This window comes from Arvicanthis niloticus, chromosome 2 (assembly GCF_011762505.2).
Source record: "Arvicanthis niloticus isolate mArvNil1 chromosome 2, mArvNil1.pat.X, whole genome shotgun sequence".
NCBI lineage: Eukaryota > Metazoa > Chordata > Mammalia > Rodentia > Muridae > Arvicanthis > Arvicanthis niloticus.
In genome coordinates this window covers 10,582,298-10,606,081 of record NC_047659.1, presented here as the reverse complement: position 1 = coordinate 10,606,081, position 23,784 = coordinate 10,582,298, and the positions used below count along the sequence as shown (strand labels likewise).

General features: G+C 46.1%; 1 protein-coding gene across 3 annotated transcripts; it reads left to right on the top strand.

Moving 5' to 3' along the window:
• Positions 1 to 342: 342 nt before the first annotated feature.
• On the top strand, positions 343 to 22,966 carry Zbtb34 (zinc finger and BTB domain containing 34). Of its 3 annotated transcripts, XM_034496297.2 has the most exons (3): positions 362 to 465; positions 3,381 to 3,500; positions 16,618 to 22,966. In XM_034496297.2, the coding sequence occupies exons 2-3, from the start codon at positions 3,469 to 3,471 to the stop codon at positions 18,140 to 18,142; spliced, it is 1,557 nt and encodes a 518-aa protein (XP_034352188.1). In that variant the 5' UTR covers positions 362 to 465; positions 3,381 to 3,468; the 3' UTR covers positions 18,143 to 22,966. The 3 variants fall into 3 exon arrangements, with proteins under 3 accessions (XP_034352189.1, XP_034352188.1, XP_076784654.1); XM_034496298.2 differs by lacking the exon at positions 3,381 to 3,500 and having other exon boundaries at positions 343 to 465; XM_076928539.1 differs by lacking the exons at positions 362 to 465; positions 3,381 to 3,500 and adding an exon at positions 487 to 822.
• Positions 22,967 to 23,784: the final 818 nt, after the last annotated feature.

Below are 23,784 nucleotides of genomic sequence, written 5' to 3'. Positions count from 1 at the left end.
ACTATCAGTCTCAAGTAGTGAGGAAGGAGGTCGGTCGCAACTGTGGATCTTCCACAGTCTTAGGGTCCGGGTGCACACTGTCGAGTCCTGCTCCGGCCAGCAGGGGGCGTCCAGGAGAAGGCGGGCGGAAGGCCACCGGCCGCAGAGTGGGGATTTCAGTCTCCAGAGCCGGGTTGCCATTCAGCCACCCGCCCGTCTACTGGTCCGCCTGCAGCTCCGGCCCGGAACCGGGGTTCCAACCAGACTCTAGCCCGCCGCGAGAAGTCCGGCTGTACCAACACCCGCCCGGGTCCGCGCCTGCCCGGAAGCGCGAGCGCCGAGGGGGCGGGGCCTGGAAGCGCTTCCGGGGGCGGGGGGCGCGGGCAGGGGCGGCAGCGGGAGCGGCGGGGAAGGGCCTGGCGCCGGCGGCGGCGGCGGCGGAGGGGTCGCCGCGGGCGGGCGATGTGAGCGCGGCGCGCAGCCCAGGTGAGGCTAGCGGGCCGCGGGCGGAGGCGGCAGGGTCGGGGCGGCCCGTGGGGCAGCTGTCCGACCTCCCCCGTGGGCGCGGCGGGGCGGGCGAGAGGCTGCCTGGTCAGTGCCCGAGCCGGCCGGGCGGGGTCTTGAGGCCCGGGCACCTGCCGGAGGCCAGGCGCTTGGCCCCGAGGGGTGGCGAACCGGGGCAGCTGCCCTGCACCCCCTCCAGCCTCCGCCCCGGGCGGCTCGCTCTCCCTCCGGTACCGAGGGGTCTTCGTGACCGTTGTCCCGGGAGAGCCAGGCCCGGCCTGGGGGGGTCAGCGGGAGGCTGTCCAGGAGCTGCTGCCTCTGGCCACCGCCTTGTGCCAGGTAAACAGGCGGCGCGTGTTAAGCTTGGCCCGGGTGGTCTGCGTGGCCACTGGTGCACTACTGGGGACGGACTGGGGAGGGGGCGTGTAAAACACTGCTGGCCTAGGCCAGGTGACGGTTTGGGGGCTACTCAGTTCTTGGGACGCTCCATCTTGAGGTTTTCAGGAAGTCTTTTTCATGCTGGGCCTCAGTTTCTCCACGTAAGAATTGAGAGTTTAGATGAACTCCCCACAGACCCTTCATGCTGTGACGACCTGACATTGCAAGGTCTATGCCTGGTTCGACATGCTGGGCGAAGTCTCCCACTCCAGATGAAGACTTTTTAACCACTTCGTGCATTCTGTCTCTGGAAGGTTGAAAAGGATTCCCCGAAGGGTTTTCTTGGAAATAGCCTTACTGATCCTTCATGGTTCCTTGCTGTGGTCCGTAGTTTTCCTGTGGAGCGTTTTGCATGCAAACATTTCTGTCTGTATTTGCCGTTCTCTCTTTGTTCCCTAGTCTAAGCTGTTTTTGCTTCACATCTGGATTATTGCAACAGCTTCTTAGTTGGTCTCTGACTCCAGAGGTTTCACCCTCCCCCATCCTTCCTTTATGCTAACGCCAAACTTAGTATAGGAAGTTAAAAAAAAAAAAATAGTTGTGTGCTTGCTTAGTAAAAGTCAAAATGCTGTGAGTGGTGGACGAAAAGATTTGAAGGCTACGGTGACTCTCCCGAGGCTTTACAGTGGGTGTTCAGACAAGGCTGTGTCCCATAGACTTCAGTAGGAGAGGTAGAGGTCATTAAGGACTTAGTGAGGGCTGGTTAAGGGGGAGTGGGATTCAGATGGGGGAAAAGGATCCTGTGGAGTTAGTGATTAGTGCAGCCTCTTGGCCTAGGAGGGGTAAGATGGGAGAGGAGGAGGAAGGGTTGATTAGGCTTGGTTCCTGAAAGATCTTGAACACTAGGCCAAAGTGGAAACTATTCTAGAGGCAGGGATATTCCAGGAAGAAGAGACCAGGGTTGTTAGACGTGGAAGAAATAGAGGCTAGGACCCTGTGAGCTAGGGGACATGGCAATCAGCAGTGTTGAGAGCTAAGCAATGTCCTTCCTGCCTGCTTCATAGTGTCCAGCCTTTGCTACTTCCCCCACTCCCCTTTCAGGGGTCTCTTAGGTTTGGCTTTTTCCCTTTCACCTGAACCTGACCTTTCCCCGGCCTCTGTTCTCCAAGTTTGGCCAGCGTATGACTGCCTGTAGGGCTGTTCCAGGCCTCCGAGGACATTCTCCATTTCACTTCCTTCAAGCCCCTGCTGAAGATACACTTCCTCCAAAGGGTGTTCCCTCACCGCCCTACCCCCATGTCTTTGTGGCACTGGGACTCCGAAGCAAGCTTCCTTGGTTATTGAGCTTGTCCTGGCCCAGCCAGAGCAGGAGTTTTGTCTGAAGTCACAGCATGTAAGTTAATGCTTCTCTCAGATTCCTGCTACCTGATGCTGAAACTGGAGTTTTGAGAATCGGTCCTCATGTAGTTCCTGATTTTATTGGTAAACAACTTTTTTCTTAAAGGAGAAGCTCTTAGTAGTTATGAGCTTTTGTGTCCTCTGTAACTACTGGTGTTTGATGCTACAGTGCCAGGTGGGTGTTCTCAGTTTTATTCTCAGATGCAGAAGGCACAGAATAAATTCTGTAAAATGTTAGTGTTTATTCCTAATCAGGAAAGAAAAATCATGTAATTCTTAAGTCTAAGGCTGTGGGGAAAGAAAGTCAGGGGACCAGGCAGGCCTGGGTCTGACTCTGCACAGCCACCCACTAGCTATGAACGTGAGCCGTTTCTCACATTGCTGAGCGTGTCTTGTCTTTCGTTCTTTTTTGGTGCTGAGGAGTTAATTAACCCCGGTCCTTACACATGCTAGACAAATGCTCCACCACTGAATTACGTCCCCAGTGTGAGCCTGACTTCTTATTTGTAATGTGTAGTAAAGTCTGGATTGTAGGGTTTTTACAGCATCATGTGCATCTGTATGTCTGTGTGCTTTTCTACCTCTCTCATATCTCCACTTTATTTTTTGAGACAGGGTCTCATTGTATCTGGAGTTCACTGGTCAGCCAGACTGGTTGTCCAGCAAGCCCTAGAGATTCTCCTGTCCCCACTTCCCCAGTGCTGGGATTACAAGCATGAAGCTCTGTGCATGGCATTTTACATGGGTGCTGAGAATCCGAATTCAGGTCCTCATGCTTGCAGAGGAAGCACTTTAGTATAGACTGAGCCTCTCCACAGCCACTAGGATTTTTTTAATGAAAATGGCATACAACCGAGATAGCAAACCTTAGGAACTGTTGAAGACATTTATTGTTATGATTAGGTGTGGTGTGTTAGGAGTGGGATGGATATGGGCTGTCAAGCTCTGCCTGACCCATATGTACATATCTAGTCTGCCTTTCAGTTGAAGCAAGAATGTCAAACATTATAAACCTAGAGTCCCATCATTTTGTTATATTTCCGTTAATTTTCATGTTATTTTAGTTTAAATTCTGTTTCATGCTTTCAACTTCTTAATTGTGTCCATTTAATGTTTTGTAGCTGACAAACTGCTGAATTTAGCTTAGTGAAGGTCACCAACTGAGCACAGTTAAGCTTCTAATGGTTATTTTCTGTTGATGTTGCTGGCATGGAAAGCACCCTGGAAGAATGCAATTCAAGGTGAGCCTTTCTAATCCGTGTGTTATAAGAAGTGGATCGTGTGTATTTTTCCAGGTCTCCTAAAAAGCCAGCCATGAGCAGATAAGCTGCTGCACCTTACTTTGTATTGAAAGTTTTGCTTTAAGGAGGCTTACTCTTGCGTGAAGCATCCTTTCAGCTCATGATTCCAACGTGGAACGTCTAGACAGGAGCAGTGGTGCAAAACCCTGGTACCTTATTGGGGAGGCTGAGACAGGAGGATCCAGGAGTTTGAGCCCAAACTGGGTAATATAGCAAAACCCCATCTCTAAAAGAAAAGCAAAGATTTTGAAACACTTTTTGGGGCCTACTTATTTGACAGAATAAAAACAATGAGCATTTCACAGTCAAATTTTGAAACTTATTTTACTTGTTTGTCCAATCATGGCCCCTTACCACCATGTCAGACCGGATGACTTACAGATTATCTTGAATGGAATTTGTCTTTCTACTTGAAGTTGGTCATTAGGATCAGCACCAAGAAAAGCCACACATCTCACCAGAAAGCCCGAGTTAAAGTTTTCTTCTTACTCAGAGAGACAAATGTCATTTCAGTTCCTGGCTGGGTCAGTTATTAGCTGAGTGACCCTAGGAAAGTTCCTTGTCTCTTGGAGAGTGTCTCCTCATCTGTATGTACAGTGGGAATAGTTGCAGCATCTGTGTCTGTTGCCTGGAGGAACTTTCTCTGCACACTGTTGCTGGTGAGGTTGAAGCAGCCATTCCTCTCCTGGGTGGAAAGCTCAGAAGCAGCTTCCAATGTTTTGCATTGACTAAGACAAATCACACCCTCCCCAAATTAGTGTATCTGGGCAGACCTGGAGAGTGTTAGCGCCTCGCTCAGAAATGTAGCAGTTCGGATAAAAATGTTCTCGCACATGAATTAATGCAGTAAGAACTCTAAACTTGTTTTCCTTTAAATTAGGAAGCGCCCTTCATGAATATCCATCACAGAATGCCGCTTCCTCCCCTCCCCCTGTTTTCTTGCCTTGAGTTTCATCAGCATCACAATGCTTCCTGCAGCCCTGCTGCTCTCTGCCTGGGTTTGGAATCACAGGCATCTTGCTTGGGAATAGTGGTCCTTCTTAGTGCCTCAGCCCCTTCCAGACTTGCCGCCTTCCTTTCTCTACTTGGAAGGAAACTGTACATTTTTAAAGGGTGTGTAGCGTCTTGGAGAGCAGCAGCGTTCCCAGGTGAAAGGAGAGTCCGCCACCTTGCCGATTTTGCATCCTGCCTGTCCTGCACCTCCAGGGTCTTCAGCAGGTCACCTTGAGTGCTAAGGGTACAGCTGAGGGTGGCAGTCCAGAGGTCATGACTTACAGGCTTGGTTTAGGATGTATCAGCTGACCCATACTGTGAGCTGTGGGCTCCCTGCCTAAGAGCTCCTCTGGGTGTGAGACGACTCCCATTGCCTGGCCTGTGCTCTGCTTCTGTTCTGGGTGTCATAGGGGATCATTCTGATTACCCATGATCAGTGTGCATGTGTTGATCTGTCCAAGTGACATTTAGGAGTCCCTTGTTTGTAGGCTGTCTGTGGCACAGGCTGTAGTGTATGAGGATGTTACCGAGCTGTGCTTGTTTTCCTCACATGTGATGTTAGGCATGGTGCTGGGTTTTGCTTTCCATCCTAGTCATTGGCAATGGTGTTTGAGTGAGGACCATGTGCACTGACCTGCTGCTACTAGGGCCTCTTTTCCCGAGGAGCAGTTAGTGTAGTCTTTGGTTCTCAACTTTTTTTTTTCTTCCGGCTTTGTCATGCCGCTTCTCTTCAGTTAGCAAAGTGTTGATCAGTCCCTAGTCTCTTCCCACTCCCATTCCATTCTTTCTACTGCCCACTGGGTAGCCTAAGCTCAGCCTGCCCTTTCTGGACTCTCATGCCCCAGAGTATTCCAGCCTACACTCTGAGTCCTTCACAGCTAACTTCAGTTCTAGGCACATTACCAGGCTAAAGAGAACAAAAGGTGTGATTAATTTCAAGTTCTATATACCCCATGGCCAGATCTGTCCTAATAGTCCCAGGACAGAACGCAGAGGCTTTGTCCGGATCTCAGTTTCACCCATGACCCTCAGCTCATTAGGACCAGCTTCCTAGCTCTTCCCTGCATGGTGCAGGCCTACTTTACATTAAGTAACGTTTTCAAATACGTTTGTCTTTAAAGTAAAAATGTATACATATTATAGCACTTCAGAGCTTAGGAGAGAAAAATATAAAAACAACAAAACTCCCCCCAGTCCAGGGCTCTCTTCAAAAGGAGTCCTCAGAGAATCCTGAACATGTACTTGCATGTGCTAGGTCCTAAGAAATGTAACTAGGTCTGCAGAGATGGCTCAGCTGCTAAGAGCACTAGCTGCTCTAGCAGAGATGGTCCAAGTCTGGTTGGGTTCTCAGCACCCACACAGCAGCTCACAGCTATCTGTAATTCCAGCTCCAGGAATCTGATGCTCCTTTCAGTCTCCTTGGGTACCTGTATGCATGTGATGCACATACAGTTGTACTTTTCTTTTTCTCCAAAAAACATATTTAATAGACCTTAAAATCTTCATTTACTCACCAACCTCATTTTTTCCAACTTCATAGATCTATAGACACCTGTGTAACAATGTATTTAACCAATGTCAACTGATGCAAAGCCAGGAAGCAAACTAATCAGCTATCACACAGCACGGTGACATGTTACAGATGTCTGGGCTGGCTCTCTTTTCTAATTCCTTGCAGAAGAACTGAGAGGTTTTTTGCATTTCAACCTGTAATGCCAAGGCATCTTCTAAGAGGTGCCCAGTGCCCATTGGTTTGCCCAGACTACCAAGTGCCCAGCTGCTCCCCACAACTACTCGCATCAAACATTAACCTACTTCACCTTTGCTGAACTGAAGGGGGGAACAGTACCTCCTTCCTCTGATATGCATGTGCTTTTCTATCAAGGAGGCCTCCATGTTTCTCACACGTAAAGGCTTCTGTCAATGGCCGTCTGAAGGTAGTCGCTGAACTGCCTCTTCTCATCCTCTGCCTGCAGATGCCTCTTTACTGGATTGTTGGAATTCTTTGTAAATGAAGAAAATTAGCCTGTCATTTGTGCCGCACTAAGATTTAATTGCAATCAGTAAATGGCATACTAACCAGGGACTTAAATTATTTCTCTAAACTGACAGGAAATACTCACCCGACAGCTCCTACACACAGCAAACCACAGGGAATGCAAGGACTCACAGAAGTCTCTGGCTTGCAGTTTGACATGGGCTTAATGTAGCTTTCTCCCAGCCCAGGGAGAGATGGGAATCAAATTCATTTTTGATAATGCAGAGATGTGATTTATATTCGTTTTTCATTTAGATTAAGTTTGCAGCTGCTTCAGAAAACAATAATGAATTTGATTATTCCACTCACTAAAAACATTAGGATCAGTGTTCTTTAATTTAGCAGATTAATCATGTCTTCCTAGCACATTATAATAGGCAAAAAAAAAAAAAAAAAAAAAAAAACTAGTCATATTTTAACTCTTAAAAACCGAGCACATATAAACTGGATCCACCCCCCATGGTGCCATTAATAGCTATTTTGTTTTTGTTTGTGAAAGCTATGCTGTGGATAAGAACATGGAACACTGCTCCAATCACACAAAGAATTAGCTGAAACTGGCTAGTGCTGGATATCTTCATGGTTCTCTTCTGCTTATTCAACCAGTAGGAGGATAATCTTCCTGTTCTTTCAGAGTTACCTGTAGTCACAGTCTCTAGCCTTCCTGGGCACCAGGTTATCCTGTGGAGGTCCCATGGTGGGTTCTTGCTAGGAAGGATGCAGTGCATGGCTTACCCCCAGTGAGGCAGGTACTGGTACTCCAAGAGGCTGATTTTCCCAATATGTTTCCATGTTTGCTGCCTGGACTTCCTATAGGGATAACCTCCCTGTTTCAGTGGGCCCAGAAGCAGAAGTGAAGCAGCAGTGGCAGAAGAGGAAGGAAGGTGACAGGGACAAGTGGCAAGCACCTTCCTATGGATGACTAAGATAACAAAGGCATTTTAGTAACAGACCTCGAAAGTACAAACACTCAAAGCATACTCTTTCCATATCAAAATCACATTTCATGCCTCTTCTCCCAGCATAGCAACAGGAAGACAGGAGGCCAGCCTATGCTAACAGCAGACCATTTCTGAAAGGAACAAAACCAGACCTGTGCATGTAAAGCTATGATCAAGAAAACATTTGGGGAGGGGGACAGCTCCTAATAAAATTCATAACCTCTTCCAAGATCAGTGTTGATGCCCCAGGATTCTTCAGATACCCTTTTATCTGGCTAGTTATACCTGCATTAGGCATAAAGCCCTTTCTCTATACAAAAGCCTTAATTAGTTAGAAACCACAAAGCCTAGGGCTCAAGTGACAGCTCTTTGGTGATTCAAAGTGGACATCTTAGAGACAAGATGCCACCAAGACAACACAGGTTCAGCCCAAGTTTAAGAAAACACAAAGCAGCACTGAGACTGCAGGTCAGAGAACAAGAGTTAACTGAGAGGTGTGCACACTGAGTGAGCCTTGAGGATGCTAAGGAAGGCCCCCCTCCCTGGCTCCAAGCACCAGGGAGGTCTAAATGATAAGGTAAGTTCAGAGTAACAGCTTGAGGTGGGAGAAGTCTGGGCACACCAAGGGAAGCCACTCACAGGACCCTAGCTAGCACTGTGGCATTGTCATGGGGAGAGGGGCTAGTCTGTCCACTACCATTCCTCCCACAGACCAAAGGAGAAGGGAACAAAAGGCCTGACAGAAGACTGGATGGCAGTGAGGTTAGTAAGTAAAGCTACTTGAAAGCTCTGCGAGGTCTCACCAGAGACAGCTCAGGACACACCACTGCAGATGCTGTACAGTGCACCGCTCTAAAATGCAAGATGACCTGATGCTAAGCTCAGTTCCAAGGTTTCCCTGCACGGTGACGGTTTTACCTGAGGGAGCTCTGGAAGAAAAGGGCACCGTGCAGAAATGGGAAGCCAGGGACAGAACAAGCAGAAACAGACATGCCGAGCTAAAAAGAGATACCAGTGACTAGCCCTCTTCCTTCACACGGGTGTGAACAAAAGAGGCAAAGAAGCAAGGACACTCTTACAGGGAGTGTCCCTGTAGGTCACTTGCAGAGTGACATGAAAGCCTGGCAAAGCAGAACACAGCTCCTGAAGCCTTCAAAGCAGTCGCCTGCTTGCTAGTGTCTCCAAACCAGGAAGCAGTGTTCAGCTGGCTTTGCCTTTCTCCTGAATGTCATTAATATTCTTACAATAGTATTTTGAAAATACTTGGTTTTTTGTGTATCACCAGAAGAACAGCTAAAAGAGCTGGGCACAGTCATAAACACTGGTTTAATGGCTCTTCCAGGCATAACATCAGTTCCAAAAGCCACAAAGGCACAGACAGACAAATGTACATGACTACATAAAAATGTATGATGAATAACGCACCTCGCTCTCTAAAAAGCCACAGGGAAATGGCAGATTGAAAGGAAATGCCTTTGTTTGCTTGTTTGTTTCGATAATGGGCTAGCTCCAAATTACTTAATTTGTTAATCAAATTGGACCAACACAAAAACATTCCCCCGCCCCACCCAAAAAAACGGGCAAAGGCTACTTACAACTAAAATGACAAAAACTCTACCAAAACATGTTTTAACTTTATTCATAGGCCGGGAGGTGGTGGTGCACGCCTTTAATCCCAGCAAGCACTTGGGAGGCAGAGGCAGGCGGATTTCTGAGTTCGAGGCCAGCCTGGTCTACAGCGTGAGTTCAAGGACAGCCAGGGCTACACAGAGAAACCCTATCTCGAAAAAACAAAACAAACAAACAAAAAACCAAAAAGCAAAACAAAACAAAAAAAACTTTATTCATGATTTATTCATGATTATGATGTTTGGATTATGAAAAGAAAAAAGGTACTTTTTTTTTTTTTTTTTTTTTTTTTTTTTTTTTTTTTTGGTAGGAAGAGATACTGGGGATTAAACCCAGGACCTTTTTGTAGTTTGGAGACACTACTACTGAGGCACACCATGCTGCTCCAAGGTACCACTTTTAAGCCGTTTCATGTAAGCAATCCTGAGGGAAAATTGGTGATAATTATCAGCACATGAAAAGCCTTTGGTCTAAAATAAGTGCTCGGGGCTGGAGAGACAGCTCAGCAGGCAAAGGCACTGGCCACAGAAGCTGGACCCTCTCTCTCCACGTGTGCATGGTGACATGTGCATGTACCCACACATTAAATAATAAATAAATGAATGCAATAAAAATTATTTTTAAAAACTTAGAATATAGAAACAGTACTTGCAAAAGTGTGTACATGTGCACAGAAGAAGTATGAATCCCATATGTAATAAGGCATACATGGTGCTTTTCTTTTTTTCTTTTTTCTCTTTTCTTTTCTCTGCAACAGCCACCAAAGACTGATTAAGAAAAAGCATGGAGCTGGGTGGCAGAGGTGCACACCTTTAAGCCTAGCACTAGGGAGGCACTGGCAGGTGGATCTTCATGAATTTGAGGCCAGCCTGGTCTACACAGAAACCTTGTCTTAAAAACCCAATAAGAAGGGAAAAGGAAAAAGAAAAGTTAGGGTGCAGCGGCATGCACTAGAGTCCAAGATCCTGGGGAGGTTGAGGCAGACGGCCAACAATTTATACATAATTTTTTTGAGACAGTCTTATTCTATAGCCCAGGCTAGCCTCAAACTCAAGGCAACCAACCCTACTACCTCTGCCTCCCAATACTGGAATTACAGGTCTGCACTATCATACCAAGTTTACAGTTGACTCTTCAACAGCACAGGGGTTAAAGGTGCTAACAATACCTATGGTACCTATTGATTCTCTAAAAGCTCAACCACCAGTAACCTGCTGTTGACTGAAACTCCCCAGTCAACTGACACACTCCACACTACAGGTATGGTGCACACTGAGACCCACACAACAACCCCAAGAGTGCACCTTTTCCTGACACATGCGAGACACTGGAGTTGGCAAGCATGGCTGAGCTGCCGGAGGCAGGCAGCTATGGAATGACAGAGCATTTTGTGCAGCTATGACTTAAGACGGCATTTTTGTTTTTGAGACACTGGCCTGGAACTCACCATGGACAGCAATCCTCCTGTCTTTTCCACCTTTTCCTTTTCTATCTTTCTAGGCTACGTGGTTTCTAGGATTTTTTCTAAATTGTGGGAAAATATATATTTTTTAAATATATATATATTAAAAAAGTACATATTAGATGGTGATAGTGAGGTACACACATTTAATCCCAGTACTTGTGAGGCAGAAGCAAGCAGATCTCAGTGAGTTTGAGACCAGCCTTGTCTTCAGAACAAGCTACAGGATACCCAGGGCTACACAAAGAAACTCTGTCTCAAAAGAACCCACACCAGCCAGGGCTGGAGAGATGGCTTAGTGGTTAAGAGCACTGACTGCTCTTTCAGAGGTCTTGGGTTCAATTCCCAGCAACCACATGGTGGCTCACAACCATCTGTAATGGGATCTGATGACCTCTTTTGGTGTGTCTGAAGAGAGCCAGCCCAGACATCTGTAACATGTCACCGTGCTGTGTGATAGCTGATTAGTTTGCTTCCTGGCTTTGCATCAGTTGACATTGGTTAAATACATTGTTACACAGGTGTCTATAGATCTATGAAGTTGGAAAAAATGAGGTTGGTGAGTAAATGAAGATTTTAAGGTCTATTAAATATGTTTTTTGGAGAAAAAGAAAAGTACAACTGTATGTGCATCACATGCATACAGGTACCCAAGGAGACTGAAAGGAGCATCAGATTCCTGGAGCTGGAATTACAGATAGCTGTGAGCTGCTGTGTGGGTGCTGAGAACCCAACCAGACTTGGACCATCTCTGCTAGAGCAGCTAGTGCTCTTAGCAGCTGAGCCATCTCTGCAGACCTAGTTACATTTCTTAGGACCTAGCACATGCAAGTACATGTTCAGGATTCTCTGAGGACTCCTTTTGAAGAGAGCCCTGGACTGGGGGGAGTTTTGTTGTTTTTATATTTTTCTCTCCTAAGCTCTGAAGTGCTATAATATGTATACATTTTTACTTTAAAGACAAACGTATTTGAAAACGTTACTTAATGTAAAGTAGGCCTGCACCATGCAGGGAAGAGCTAGGAAGCTGGTCCTAATGAGCTGAGGGTCATGGGTGAAACTGAGATCCGGACAAAGCCTCTGCGTTCTGTCCTGGGACTATTAGGACAGATCTGGCCATGGGGTATATAGAACTTGAAATTAATCACACCTTTTGTTCTCTTTAGCCTGGTAATGTGCCTAGAACTGAAGTTAGCTGTGAACCACATTGCCTACTTCCAAAGCTTTTGAGTGTTGCTTGTTAGCAGCTCTGGGAGGAGTCTGCCGTCTCATGCTCAGGGAGGCAGAGGGGAGCACTCTGGGAGGAGTCTGCCGTCTCATGCTCAGGGAGGCAGAGGGGAGCACCTCCACTCACGTCTGCAGAAAGATGGAGTCCTCTAAGTGTTGGCCATGTGCTGCTTCATGTAGCCCTACTAATGCCAGCCATCCCACTAGAGGAGCCCTTGCAGAAGCCCTTGTAGCCTTATGCTCCATCTCAGAGTGCTCTGCTGCTGCCCAGGACTCCATGCCTTCCTTCCAGCCTTTGATTTGCTATTTAAACACCTTCTGCTGGGAAATGCCATGAGACGGGTGACGGCCTGACCTTTTCTAGGTGATGGGTGTATTTTTGTAAGTCTTGCCAAATGGAGAAAGAATTGCATCTCTTCTTAAATTTGTTTGTTTACTGATGAAATGATTGTTTTTTCTCTGTCTAAAAGGCTATTTTTATTCTTTGTTTTTAAGAAGCATCTGCTCATATTTATGGAGTTTTCAGTTGTGATCTTTGGTATTTATTATTTGTGAATTTCATATTTCTCGGCTATGTATTTTGTAAATTATTTTCATAATTTGTTTTCTGCCCCTTCTTTGCAAGCATTTTTAAGATATAAAAAGGCTTTATTTCTATGGTTATACCTCCACATTTCTTCCACTGATGCTATACAGGAAGGATCTAGCCAGAGGTTTATCAAGTTCCCCAAACCACCTCTATTTAGTGATTGTCCTGAGGTTTTGGTGTGAAGTCCATGGTCACCAGCAGCTTCTTTGGTCCCTGCTGAAGAGGAGCGTCCAGCAAGTCCTCCTTTCCTAACTCTGCTCTATCTCTTGAGATATATTCCTTCTGTAGAGAGAGTTTCCCTGCAGGACTCCTACACCCTCACAGATCTAGATAACCTTTCTGCATCCCTTTGATCGTAATTCAAGTAGCATTTGCTCAGTTGGCCTTCTGTGACCACACCCTCACTCTGAAGAAGACCTGTTATCACCAGGATTTATGGTGAAAGGAGTATGACTTCCCTGATGCCTGTGCCCAGTTGTACATGTTGTACATTAAATCTGGGTAGATTTTTCTTTTTTCTTTTGAGACAGGTTTATTTGGCATGAAGTGGTGAGGAATTTAAAATGCCTCACGATGATGTTTGCTCTGTTGGGTTAAATTAAGGTGTTTGTTTGTTTTGTTTTTACTTCACAAGCACAACTGCTAGGTGGGCTAGGTGCTACCCAGCAGTGGGCCTGTTCTCAGCAGTGCAGGAGGCTAGGGCACTGCTCTGCACAGCAGTGGGGCCTTCCTTGGGTTCTGTATCCAGCACTGTGCTGTAGTGGTGGGGGAGGCTTGGATGAAGGCTTGGTAACTTGAAAAACACTGAAAACATGTGGCTTGTATTCTTACAGGACATCAGTGTTCTAGAATAGATACATCTTTAAATTGTTTTTTAAAAAGAAATTTAACAAAAGATTCCATTGGCCTGTATTTATGAATTCAGTTTAGAGACAGCATTCATCTCTATAGCATTACGTCTCATAGCCGAGATGTGTTTCTTCACTTAGCCATATAAAAACTCCTTATTAAGATAATGGGTCAGTGAGATGGCTCGGTGGGTAGGGTGCTCGTCACCAAGCCTGATGACCTGAGTTCAATACCTGGGATCCACATGGTGAAAGGAGAGAAAAGGTTGTGGCGGTGCTAACAGGAGGTAAGGATGTTGGGGCCAGCACCTGTTTTGTTGAATACATTTAATACTTTTGGGAAGAGACAAAGACTCTATCAGGATGATGTTATTGCTTTGCAGTAGTTACTCTGTATTATATTTTTACAAGTAGTGCTTTATTTCTTGCTTATCAAGTTGTTTTCTTACTCTGAATGAGTATTTACTTCTGAGGTGAGTTTTTGGCGGGATGTCAATGTGAGATTCTCCTTTGCCTTTCTGGTGCCCAGATCATTTTAGCCCTAACCTTAGCTGCTCAGTCCTAATCCCTGGCATTTGCCTGTAAGGGCCTACAATCCCTTAGTTGAAACAGACTTCTTTCAGCTGCCTATCTTCCTCTGGTGTCAGGTTTGCACCAGACGCACAGCGTTGTCTTCCATGTCTCCATACGCGGCTAGAACAATGTGAACGGCCTGGAGATCGTTTGTGTCTTGGCACTTCTGTGTCTTTTTCATTTAGTTCTGCCAATTTATGTTATCCTAAAAATATGTCCATTTCATGCAGATTTCAAAATGATTTCAATCTAGGATAAATAGAAGCACAACATTTTTCTTTGACTAAAATATTTTAACTCACATTCTTACAAGATTGAAAATGCTGATGTGACCCAGTCAGACTGACTGAGCCTGTTCTGCAAGAGTCTTAGTGTAGACTGGCCTCACCCTTGCTTTCCTGGGTGGCTGTATGCTAGTGAGCTGTCTGTTTCTTGTGCCTTCTAGCCTCCTGAGTGGAGTCCGTTACTTTCACTTTTTATTGCTTACAATGGTTAAGGCACCAACTCCCTTGTACTTTTTGTTGTAGATAATGCTTTCTACTCCTCAATGTTTTACTGTAAAAAAAAAACTTAAAAGCTGCAGAAAAACTTGACTTTTTAGTTTTTTTGGAGATAGGGTTTCTCTGTGTAGTCCTGGCTGTCCTGGAACTCAATCTTCAACTAGATTGGCCTTGAACTCAGAGATCTGCCTACCTCTGCTTCCCAAGTGTTGGGATTAAAGGCGTGTGCCACTACTGCCTGGTTTGACAGGTTTTTACAGTAGCCATTGACAGCTGTGTGCTGCTGTAACATTTTACCGTGTTTGCTTTTCCTCTTGTCTGTCCATTTGGTTTGTGAGTTAGAGCTCAAGTAAGTTAAGACACACAGGCAAACTGTTTCTTGTGCCCTTTTTGCTCTTAATTCAGTTCTTAGTGAGGATCATTTCACTTTCTGATGGTTGGCCAGGTGTGATGGTGCACACTCCTAGGAGCCAAGCAGAGTGCTCAGGAAGAGTGTGAGTGTGAGGCCAGACTAAGGCTTTGTCTCAAAAAAAAAAAAAAAAAAAAAAAAAAAAAAAAAAAAAAAAAAAAAAAAAATTTACTGGTTAGATTTTAAAATAAAAAATAGAATGTTATTGGATCTAGTCTTTTATTTACCTCAGCAGCTGTGGTGTGTGTGTGCCACAGTACACTTGAGGTTAAAGCACAGCTTTTGGGAATTTATTCTCTCCTTCCATTGTATGGAAGAAATTGAACTCAGATTGTCTTGTTTGGTGGCAAGTGCCTTTACCCACTGAGCCATATCACTGGCCCCTTCAGTGTCAGGAGTTTTAAGTGGTCCAGAGCTGCAGATTCCAGGCCAGGAGTGTTGGGAGCAGTTGTCCCAAGCATGCTAGTTCTATGGGCATCACTGAAGGGCCCCTGCACTAGCAATGTGTTCATCATTCTTCATGCTTTTGCCTGAAATAGCTCTCTCCTATAAGAGACTGAGTATTGCTTGTCCTACAGATATGTAGGGAAAGATATGAAAGACCGAAGTGGTTACGAGCACTGATTGCTCTTCTGAAGGACTCAGGTTTGATCCCTAGCACTCACTCATATCAAGATTGCACTGGAAAAAAGTTTGTTCCATTCCTTGTGAGTAGACAGTTAAAAAATACCAATTGGAAATATACAAGTAGAAGCTGGGGAGATGGCTCATTCAGTAAAGTGTTTGCACACAAGCATGAGGACCTGAGTTCTAATCCCTAGTACCCATGTGAAAAGACCAAGGGAGGGCAGAGAGAGAGCTCAGCATCCACTCAAAGCCTGACAAGCTGAGTTTAATCTCCCAGAACTTTGTGAGGGAAGGAATCAACTTCAAAAGTTGTTCTCTGGCCTCTACATGTGCACTGTGGCACCCCAGACATAAATAAATACAATGTAATAACAAACTTGGGGGCTGGAGCAGTGGTTAGGAGCACTGACTGCTCTCCTGAAGGACTCAGGTTTGACCCCTAGCACTCAGATCAGTGCTCACACCGTCTGTGACTGCAGTCCCAGTGGAGCCAGCATTCAATCCTATCGTCTGAGGACACTGCGTGCATACAGGACATAGGCATGCAGGCAGGTAAAACACCTATACACATAAATAATAGTCATTTAAAAACTGGGCTTGGGGACATGTACCTGTTAGTTGTCCTAGCGCTGTGGGCAGCAGACAGATGGATATTTTTGTCTTGCTGACGAGGAAGACTTACCAGTTGATGAGCTCCCAGCTGTGTTTGAGACTACTCTCAAAAATTAAGATAGAGACCAAGATAACAAACAAACAGTATTGACCTTTAGCTCCAATGAACATGCTCACACATGTTCCTGCCCATATGGTGCATATGTAAACATGTACACAGACATAAACCACACACAGCAGTACACAATGCAGCTGTTGTGTACATGAATTGGAGCATTTTTGTAGGATCCTTCAGAGACCCTCAGCAGCAGGTGGATGGGAATGTTCTTGAAGAACAGCACCTCTTCTCAGCCGAGGCAGCCTCCTGTGCATGCAGTGCTTTACTTTTGATCAAGTTGAGTGAAAGTGAGAGTGACACTGGGCTAATGGATCATTCACTTATTTGGCTGTAGGTGAATGAATGGAGAGATGGAAGATAAAACTGAGCAAGAGGACTAAGTCCAGGCAGACTGTAGTGCGGTAGTGCTGCGGAGCTGCAGTGAGCTCCTGTTCATGCTGCTGCTCTTGCTGAGGCGCCCTGGCGAATTACGGTGCTCTTTGTCTCTGCAGATTACGTCTCGTGTCAGGAGAAATGGACAGCAGCAGTTTCATTCAGTTTGATGTGCCTGAGCACAGCAGCACCGTTCTGAGCCAACTAAATGAGCTCCGCCTGCAAGGGAAGCTATGTGACATCATCGTCCACATTCAGGGTCAGCCCTTCCGAGCCCACAAAGCCGTCCTTGCAGCCAGCTCCCCGTATTTCCGGGACCACTCAGCATTGAGCACTATGAGCGGCCTGTCGATATCTGTGATTAAGAACCCCAGTGTGTTCGAGCAGTTGCTCTCCTTCTGTTACACTGGAAGGATGTCCTTGCAGCTGAAGGATGTTGTCAGTTTTCTGACCGCAGCCAGCTTTCTTCAGATGCAGTGTGTCATTGACAAGTGCACACAGATCCTAGAGAGCATCCACTCAAAGATCAGCGTGGGAGACGTTGACTCCGTTACCATTGGTGCTGAGGAGAATTCTGAGAGCCGCAATGGGGTGAAAGATGGCAGCTTCTTCACCAATCCTGTTGAGATCTCCCCTCCATACTGCCCTCAGGTACGGCAGCCTCCAGTCAGCAGTGATCTCCGGATGGAGACAACCCCCAACAAAGCCCTTCGGAGCCGCTTACAGGAAGAGGGACACTCAGATCGGGGGAGCAGTGGGAGTGTGTCTGAGTATGAGATTCAGATAGAAGGGGACCACGAGCAAGGGGACTTGTTGGTGAGAGAGAGCCAGATCACTGAGGTGAAAGTGAAGATGGAGAAGTCTGACCGGCCCAGCTGCTCCGACAGCTCTTCCCTGGGTGATGATGGCTACCACACAGAGATGGTTGATGGGGAACAAGTTGTGGCCGTGAATGTGGGCGCCTACGGCTCTGTACTCCAGCATGCGTATCCCTACTCCCAGACAGCTTCACAGCCGTCCAGTGTACCAGAGGCTTTTGGAAGTCAGACCAATTCCAGTCCATCCAGGTCCATGCTGAGCTGCTTCCGAGGCCGTGGGGCCCGCCAGAAGCGGGCTCTGTCTGTTCACCTGCACAGTGACCTGCAGGGTGTGGTGCAGGGGTCTGACAGTGAAGCCATGATAAACAATCCAGGTTATGAGAGCAGTCCCCGGGAGAGGAGTGCCAGAGGTTACTGGTACCCCTATAACGAGAGGTTGATCTGTATTTACTGTGGGAAGTCCTTTAACCAGAAGGGGAGCCTTGACAGGCACATGCGGCTGCATATGGGAATCACCCCCTTTGTGTGCAAGTTCTGTGGGAAGAAGTACACGCGAAAGGACCAGCTGGAGTATCACATCCGGGGCCACACTGATGACAAACCATTCCGATGCGAGGTCTGTGGGAAGTGCTTTCCATTCCAGGGCACCCTTAACCAGCACCTGCGGAAAAACCACCCGGGTGTCACCGAGGGCAGGGGTCGAATGGAGTCCCCCGAAAGAACAGATGTGTACGTAGAACAGAAACTCGAAAGTGATGCGTCAGCCTCAGAGATGGCGCTAGATTCCCGCCTGGAAATCCACACAGTGTCTGATGCGCCTGACTAAGGAGCACCTGAACAAAGCACATCAGTCAATGCATCGTTGTGATTTGCTTTGTTGTAATCTTTGCTTTTCCCCACCATCTGGAAATCTCTCGGTTTTTCGCTAGTTTCTCTGAAGATTCTGGTTGGGGTACTTCTTGTGTTTACCCTCCCCTCCATTCCCCTCCCCCAAGGAGCTCAAAGCATGAAGGGCAACGTATCCAGGGAAAACACAGGCTGACAGTATTCCTCTTCGGCTAAATGCTTCTCCCAACTCTGCCAGTGATTCAGCTATGCCAACTGGTTGACCCCACATTCTCTGCCAAGAGGCAGGCACTCACTGTGGGTGCTAGGCCCAGTGCAATTTTATGGTGAGAGGCTAGGATGCTATCAGCTGGTACAAATGGGTAATCTTTTCTAATTTAAAATTACTTCTAGGGGGTAGTTAGACAATTTATATATATATATATAATAAAGTGGTTATTATATAGTATATATAATTCTCAAAGTTGAGTTTATTCTGGTTGAGGTGAATGTAAGAGGAATATATAATTTAATACAATGTGAGCAGAGCTCTGGCTTTGCTTCAGCCCCACCCACTATGTTAGTTTTAACCCTTTGTTTCCCTTACAGAAGAATGTCAGTAGACTTTCATGTATAGTAATCATTGTGTCCAAATGCAAGCAAAGCAAATCACAGTGTTCGTAGCTCTGCTTCATAACAAACACATAAACCAAATGCCATAAGGTTCCTTCAACTGTAGTGGGAAACCATTTTGGAATTTTTGTTTGTTGTCCAGGTACACTGGACAACCTGTGGTGCTGATCTTTCTACACAGTGTAGTGTTATATTAGCCAACCCCAAAGGAGCAGTGGTTTTCCAAGTTTTTACTGGCTTACAACTCTACCTTCATTCTGTACTGTAGAAGCAGACATACCAGGGAACTAAATCGCTCCACCTCCAGTTAGCACTCTGACTAAAGGACAGGAATTTGTAGAGCTTGTTAGAAAATTCTCCAAGCAGTGTTGTGATTTTGATATTTTGTTTCCTTTTTTTTTTTCTCTCTCTCCTCTCAGCCAGTTCAGGTGCACAGCAGCTTTTTCTATGCAGTTCCCAGGGAAACTGCAGAACTTGGAATTTGTACTTTTTGTAAAGCTATATACTCTACGGGAATTGCAAGCAATATATCTATCTTAGTATTCTGTGTGCTAATGAGAGCCCCAGTGGCTTTCCTACTCAGTGTTTCCTGCTTAAAGAAAAAAGTCAGAACTCTCTAAGATCCTCTGTGTGTCACCAGATCTGCGTTTGTCTCACCATTTTTGGTCGTGTGGTGCTATTTTTATGTTAAGTATCTCTTAGGTCAGTATCCATCTAGAAAAATGTGAAACCTACCAGTAGTAATGATTTAATTACTTTCCTCTCAAGTTCACAGCTTGAAAAGAAACCTCAAAAGCATGTGCTGCAGACTGGTTACTGTCCGAGTTGTGTCTGGTCAGTGCTTTGGAGAATGTCTCTGTTTGCCGTTAGATCCATCTCCACCAACAGGCTTCACAAATGGCTCTGGTGCTGTAGACTCAGGCAGAGAGGACAGTCTAGGGAGCAGTAGAGGGGCCAGTCATGCAGCTGGCTGCCAGGAGACTGCAGCGCAATAGTCTCTGCCTGAGAACCTGAGCTCTGAGACCTGACTTCAAACAAACAGAAACCCAGAATCTGAGGACCAACCTCAAAGGCTAGGAGCTAAGGAATACAGAAATAGATGTTTGCAGGTTTGCCATGCTTTTTTGGCTCTTAGGATACCAAGAATGATGGGTTTGGGGGGAAATTTTTTGTTGTTTGTTTGTTTCTTTGTTTGTTTTTAAGAAAACGTTTGATTCTAGCCCTTGTGTGTAGCAGCCCCGGTGGCCTCAGTAGCCCCTCCTTGGCACACAGGATCTGCTCAGATGTGAACTCGCCTCACCTCAGTGTTAACTCCTGTAGATGACTAATCCCGCTGCTCCCCGAGCGGAGCGGCTCTTGCTATAATCGGGTATACGGTATGCCTTTTCCTCGTCAAACTGCCTAAGTCGGGGTTTGTTCTCTCCCTGAAGCATTTGTTCAGCTGAGAAAGCTGAACGCCTCAAGGGGAGGCTGGGCCCCAAGTGTTTACCTACTTAAGTGTGTTCTGAGGTTTCAGGTAAATGTCTGTGATTTTTCATTTTCCTTATATGAATGCGTTTGGTTTTGATTTTTTTTTTTTAAAAATTAAATGCAAAACTTTTTTTCGTGTTGTGATATCAATTAAGTTTGTGACAAGAAAGGCCCTAAATCTAAGGACGTGAGACATTGAGCTCAGGGAAGGAGCCTCCTTTTTACTTAGGCCTGGGGCCTTCTGAGATGCTTCCAGAGCTTTCTGTGGTGAGGCTAGTACACTCGGGCAGCACGACCATGTCCTGGCTCTTGTCACTGTCTGTCGGAACTCACAGACATGGAGTTCTTGTGTTTGTCAACTTGTTTAGCTGGTTTGAGTTTACCAAAGAGTGACTTATCCAAAATTGTCTTTGACAAAAATATACATTGCTTTGATTGTACAGTTCAGGTTCAAACATTGTAATGGGACCGTTAAAAGGGCAGAAAACCGATTTGAGTTTTAAATGATCATGATTCCGCGTTTTACAGATTGCGCTTGCTCCCATTCGTGTTGCTAACACTTTACCCTCTCCACTGCTAGCAGTGTTAAGAATGAATTCTCAAGCCATAACACAGTACTGTAAAGTTCACAGGGCTTTGAGGGAGGCAGCGCCCAGGCCAGCACAGCGCTTCATAGCCTGTCTGTGCAATCACCTTTGGTGCCTACCAGTGGGCATGGCCACCAAGGGCCCACTGTGCAGACAGAGCGGCAGTGGCTAATTGTGCCTAGCCACGTGAGGATGTGCCAGGAGAGGCAGCATGGCCACCTAGTAGGCCTCTCTTCCTAAAGCTCACTGTGTAACTCCTTGTGGACAGCAAACCTGTCCCTGTACAGTTGTAGGTTAGGTCTCTCACTATAGCCGATGCACAAGTCCACTAAGATAAACAATATGTGAAGACATCCTTTACAGTGAAGGATGTCCTGCTCTCATACAGGCCTGTGCGTGATTGAGTCTCTTCTCAGCTACCTTTCCACGTTAGACAATGTGAAGACAGCCACAGCGCCCTTCCCTGCAACATTACCCCATTGCACAAACTGTGAAGACGTTTTATACTTTTGCTAACACTTGTGGTTTTCAATCTTTGTTTGTTCTCATCAGTACTCTGCCCTCTTGTTTCTACTAAAGCTGTAAATACATTTAGAAACCATTTGTAAATACAGTTACAAACATGAGTTCATTTTCCTGGTCAGTGGAAAAGCCTCCCAATCAGTTGGCTCTGCTTTGGCAGGTTTTTGTTGTTGGTGGGTTTCTCTGTCTTTCTCTCTGTGTCTGTCTGTCTCTCTATCTGTGTGTGTCTCTCTCTGTCTCTCTCTCTCGTGTGTGTGTGCGCGCGTGTTTAAACAGCAGAAAGGATGCTGTTGGTTCACTGTTAAGCAGAATATACTGTAGAACTAAATTGGTAATTTTTAAATCTCCCAGAGATCTATAAGTGTATGCCTCTTCTAATAATGGCAAGTATAACCCGCCTCTTGGTTTTACCTTAGCCCAGACCACAGGCCTGCGTGTGTGTGTGTGTGTGTGTGTGTGTGTGTGTGTGTGTGTGTGTGTGTGGTTTTAATTTTTAACAGCCTAGATTCTGGGGAGAATCCACGAGAACACAAAGCAAGGGCTAGGGGAAATGTCAGTGTGAATGGGCCCTGCCCTGGGCTGCTGTGTTTATTTTAAGCTTTCCAATTGTTACTGCTATGTTTTTGTAGTTACTGTTGTTGTTAGATTCTATAATGGTTTCCTTGAAGCCTCCACTGAAAGGGACTCAAATATGCAACATCTAAACTATTTTCCAGGGGCTCATGCCCCTTGAATGGTGCTTCTAGCCTGGTCAGGGTTATTTATTAAATTTTATATACGAAAGTACTGGGGAATTATGTAAACTCTTTATACGAGACTATCTAGTTCTTACATCATAGATTTCATTACTCAGTGCAGCTGAACTCAAAGTTCAGAGAAGTCATTCACTTTGTTCCAAATTTGTAATGGTCGTCACACATGTCGTCTTCAGTAAGTGCCAGAGTTCCCACTGTTCCTGCCAGGGCTTGCCAACTCCAGGTGCCCCCCTGGGTCTGGCACAGACAGGGCTATTGCTGCTCCTGGTTAGCTCCTGGAGCAAGCATTGCTCACTGCCCTAGTGGCAGATTGAGCGTACAGACCTCTGACTGCCCTGAAGTGACAAGCATGCTGTGAATTCGGCCTCAGGACTTGGGAGACCAAGCTCCAGGCTGCTGCCCTGACGAGAGCAAGAGGTAAACTCACCTGCCTCCCCTGAGAACGACCATTTTCCTAATGGGAAACCACCTCTTACCACTTTAGCAGTAGGGCTAACGTAGTCTTCTGTTACAAATGGCTGAGCAATTTGAATGACTTTACATGGTGTCATTATCTTGCAATATAAACTGGTAACCTCAACACCACACTTCATCACCACGTGAAGTAAATGAAGCTAGCTAAGCGGATGCTGTATCAACTAGTAACTTGCCATTAAGGGTTATTTTATAGCATGAATTGAAGACTATTTATTCAAACGATATTTTACTCGTATTCATTTTGCTTTAGGTTTGTGACATGAATATTTCAGTGCTGCTTCATTTCGTTCTAAATTCTTGTTCTTTGCTTGTAAATGGCCTTTTTATGGTAATAAATTCAATGGAAATTGCTGTTTGTAAATAAAAATGCTGCTAGAGCAACCTTGCTGTGGTGTCTGTGTCCCACGCCCACCCGTGTCCTCCAGGAGCGCCCCCGCCTCTGACGAGCATCTCCGTCTCTCTAGCCACTGGCTTCTGAAAGACTAGATAGATCCCAGGAAGACTCAAGGACTGTGGTGCTCTCGTCCTTCCTTGTGTGGCCACGAGGGGCATCCTCAGTGTTCACCATGCTGAGTGCTTTCCCCATCCAGCTCTGGGAGCACACACACAGCAACCTTGGGGTGTCCTGTCCCGTGCAGCTTACAGTGCAGTGGGTTGCTCTATACTCTATTCAGCTAGTTGACAATGACCAGAACTACTCTTCTTCCTTGTCTTCCTCATACTCCTCTTTTCCTTCTATTCCTCCATGCTCCCACTCATCCCTCCTTCCTTCTATTCTTCCATGCTCCCACTCATCCCCCTTCTATTCCTCCATGCTCCCACTCATCCCCCTTCTATTCCTCTGTGCTCCCACTCACCTCCCCATCTCAAGCCTTTCTTCCTTGCAGCAGCCCTGCAAGGTTAGATCCTTCACAATAGACTTACTGAGTGCTTCTGCTTTCTGTTTGTACTGCACAGCCACTAGTAGGACTGTTTAGTCAATATATCTCCACCCCTTCAGCCTGAGCTCTTTATTGCACAAACCCTGAACAGCTTTATGTTCTTAGCGCAGACCCTGTACCACAGTGAGGAGGCTGAACAGGGCGGTGGGACTGGGGAGCAAGCATGGGTCAGCATGGCTCCCCATGATTCTGTAAGTTGATGGTTTCTTGCTTGTGTGTTCAGGCTGCTGGAAAGTTCTCTCCCACTTGAGCAGGGCT

Excerpts from the sequence above, each read along its gene's own strand:
- Zbtb34 (XM_034496297.2), top strand. The coding sequence starts at position 3,469 with ATGGAAAGCACCCTGGAAGAATGCAATTCAAG. Across the intron at positions 3,501-16,617 it reads CTGGAAGAATGCAATTCAAG|ATTACGTCTCGTGTCAGGAG; the intron begins GTGAGCCTTTCT and ends TTGTCTCTGCAG.